The sequence below is a fragment of the Bos taurus genome, chromosome 23 (genome assembly GCF_002263795.3).
Source record: "Bos taurus isolate L1 Dominette 01449 registration number 42190680 breed Hereford chromosome 23, ARS-UCD2.0, whole genome shotgun sequence".
NCBI classification, from domain to species: domain Eukaryota; kingdom Metazoa; phylum Chordata; class Mammalia; order Artiodactyla; family Bovidae; genus Bos; species Bos taurus.
Window position 1 is genome coordinate 35,661,014 of NC_037350.1, and position 3,324 is coordinate 35,664,337.

Here is a 3,324-nt window from a genome sequence, read left to right on the forward strand (position 1 = left end):
TCAGACTTTATTTTTCTAGGCTCCAAAATCACTGTAGATGGTGGCTGCAGCCATGAAATTAAAAGACGCTTACTCCTTGGAAGGAAAGTTATGACCAACCTAGATAGCATATTCAAAAGCAGAGACTTTGTCTAGTCAAGGCTATGGTTTTTCCAGTGGTCATGTATGGATGTGAGAGTTGGACTGTGAAGAAGGCTGAGTGCCAAAGAATTGATGCTTTTGAACTGTGGTGTTGGAGAAGACTCTTGAGAGTCCCTTGGACTGCAAGGAGATCCAACCAGTCCATTCTGAAGAAGATCAGCCCTGGGATTTCTTTGGAAGGAATGATGCTAAAGCTGAAACTCCAGTACTTTGGCCACCTCATGCGAAGTGTTGACTCATTGGAAAAGACTCTGATGCTGGGAGGGATTGGGGGCAGGAGGAGAAGGGGATGACAGAGGATGAGATGGCTGGATGGCATCACTGACTCGATGGACATGAGTCTGGGTGAACTTCGGGAGTTGGTGATGGACAGGGAGGCCTGGCATGCTGTGTTTCATGGGGTCGCAGAGTCGGACACGACTGAGCAACTAAACTGAACTGAACTGAACTGAACTGTATGCATGCAGTGTTGAGGAATACTGAAACTGGAACCCAGCATGAGCACCATTAAGTAGATCCACATAACCCCAGATACTTGCACAAATCATTGAAAAGACACAAAGTATTCTGCAGATACTACATTAAGAACTGGAAATAAAAAGTAACTGCTTCCCCCACCCCCACCCCCGATCCCCACCCCCCGCCATAGAAAGTGCTGGGAGTCGTGAGATCTGGGAGAGCAGCAACAAAATAAAGACTGAATCTGTTTTTTGGCAAAGCCTGTAGAATATTAGAAACTCAGTCGCTGTCCCAGGTGTCACCATTCCAGCATTTTAAGTTCACTTCTTTCTACTCATTCTAATCAGTGGCAGTAATTATTATAGACAGAGTGAAGTGTAAATACCCTAACAGAAGTTTATCAAGGGTGATTCTAAAGGAGCCCTGTACACTACAAATAATTGCTTTTAACACAGGATGTACAGAAAACAAAGAGGAACATTAAATTTAAGGGCAAATTCTTCAGAAACCAAAAGAACAGACTTGAGATTTGTTAAAGTAATCAACGGGTTTTATTTCCTTAGAACTGAAAATATTCAGATCTAAACTTCGAAAGCTACTGTCAACAATATTTCCTCAGAGCCCAAGGGAGAAGGGCATGGGTGAGACAAAAGATGGAGGAAGGCAGAGAGACCACCAGGAAGAGGTGGGGGAGGGGCCCCTTGTTTTCCTGACTTAGTCGGTTACACATCAGATCTGGTGACAACACTGAGGGGACCAGGTCCAGGGATGTGGGTGGGAAAAAAGGAACAGCGAAACTTAACTACATAAACGAGCCATGAAACTCCAAGTAGAAAGGGAACCACCTAGTTCATCTCAGAAACGGTTAACTGCAACGGTAAAACTAGGAGAGTGGAGGTACCCAGTTCTCTTATACCTGGGTGATGTTTATGACTTGCGGTGGCCTTGAGGCTGGGGGAGGAGGGAAAGGGGTGGCCAGGGGTCTTCCCAGAACATCCCGTGAGCCCCTAAAGATCTAAATGGGGACAGATGTTCCTCAGCCTTACAACCCAAGAAGCTGGGCGAAGCTAAGCTTCCGCTCGCGCTGACAACCTGGAAGAGCCCACCTTATCTGATGAAAAACTACAACTCCCATAACTCCCTGGGTCAGCAAAAGGGAGGCCCTCCGCCAAAGCCGTTCACTTTCTCAGAATCTAGGCCTCAAATACCGTAGGCCTGGGAGGAGTGGACGCGAGCTCAGCAATACACCACCCTCCTGCCATTCCCACCACCACAGCTTGAGGGTTGCCTCTGCCAGGTCCCTGGAAGTGCCCCCCGGCTCCTTATCCTTCACCCCTTCCGAAACTCCCGGCTATGATTCCAACGTGGACTCCAGAAGGCCGGGGCGGGGGTGGGGGAGGGACAGGGGGCATCAGGAGGTGGAAAACGGCCGGTCTGGGCTCCAACAGAAGCCTTGGCAAACAGTTCCAGGCAGGGAGGGGCCACGGTGGTTTCAACTCGCCCCAGGGAGCAGAGGCGCTGACTCAGATCCCAGGGTGTGGGGGCGCAGAGGTGAGGGCCTGGTGGGCTGCCCTCTCCGGGTCAATCCCCGAGGGCCGGGCGGGAGAGGCAGAGAGGGCGGTGGAGAGCAAGTGGGGTGGGGGAGGCGGTCCCAGTTTGCAGGCCATGGCCAGTTCCCCCTGTGACAGCCAGGCCTCAGCAGGAATGGGGTGGGGGGCTCTTCTGGAAACTTTGGTGACTACTGGCTCTCGTGGCCACCTCCGACGCCTGGGGCCTGGGCCTCTCTCTCAGCGGACTCTTCCTCTGGCTCCTGCTCCATCACGGGCAGCCCCCAGGCCAGGCCCAGCACGGAGGCGGCGGGGTCGTTCTCCACCTCCACAAGGAGCGGCCTCGCATCCTCGGCCTCCTCGGCGACAGCGGCCGCCTCCTTCCTCTCCTCTCCTTCTTCAGGATCAGCCTCCTTGGGACGCTTGGGGATGTCCTCTGGCGGGTCCTCGGCGGTCCTCTTCAGGGTCTCCTTCTCGTTCTCTTCCTCAGCTGGCAGGTCGACGCCCAGCTTCCCTTGATCATCGTCGTCGCCGCCGTTGGTGTGGCTCTTCGGGTCCTCGCCGCCCTCGGCGACCTCGGGCTCGGGCTCCTCAGGGCAGCTCTTCTCCAGGGCGCACTGGTAATCGGAAGCCTGGACGGTGGGGTTGTTCTCAATCTCCCACAGGCCCTCGCTGAAGCCCCGCCTCTTATTCGGTTTGCCAAACTTCTCCTTGGACTCCTCGTACGGGAAGAGGTGCCTGGGGCCCAGGAAGGCCGTCTCGTGGGTCCCGAAGAAAAACACCTGGTAGCGGTTGGCCTCGGCCGTCTGCTCGATCCTGGCGGGCCAGTGGGCGTAGCCCTTTAATTTGGCAAACACCAGGTCCCCGCACTTGTACTTGCGACGGTAGAATCGCGACATGACTGCGGACAGGGCCTCAGCGGCCGAGAAAGGCGACCCACCGTGGCTAGCACGGCGGCGGCCGCTGGGCTGAGACTGCGCGCGCCTCGCCTCGAGGGGGCCACCCCCCCAACCACGCGCCCCTGTGGGCTCAACGCTCCGGCGCCCTGAGAAGGTTCTAGTGCGAAGAGTGCAGTATCTCGGAGAGCCTAAGCCTGTTTGGGCCCAGCATCGACGCTGGAGTTTTTCTAGAATGAAAGCTTGAGGAGCTTGGGTGTCCCGGGTGGCGGCTCTGCTGT

At 55.0% G+C, this 3,324-nt stretch overlaps 1 protein-coding gene across 1 annotated transcript; it reads right to left on the bottom strand.

The window, feature by feature from the left end:
* Positions 1-1,132: 1,132 nt before the first annotated feature.
* Positions 1,133-3,123, bottom strand: HDGFL1 (HDGF like 1). The gene is given in 1 exon segment (NM_001001136.3): positions 1,133-3,123. A coding segment is annotated over 1 exon segment (708 nt). The 5' UTR covers positions 3,047-3,123; the 3' UTR covers positions 1,133-2,338.
* Between the last annotated feature and the right edge of the window lie 201 nt (positions 3,124-3,324).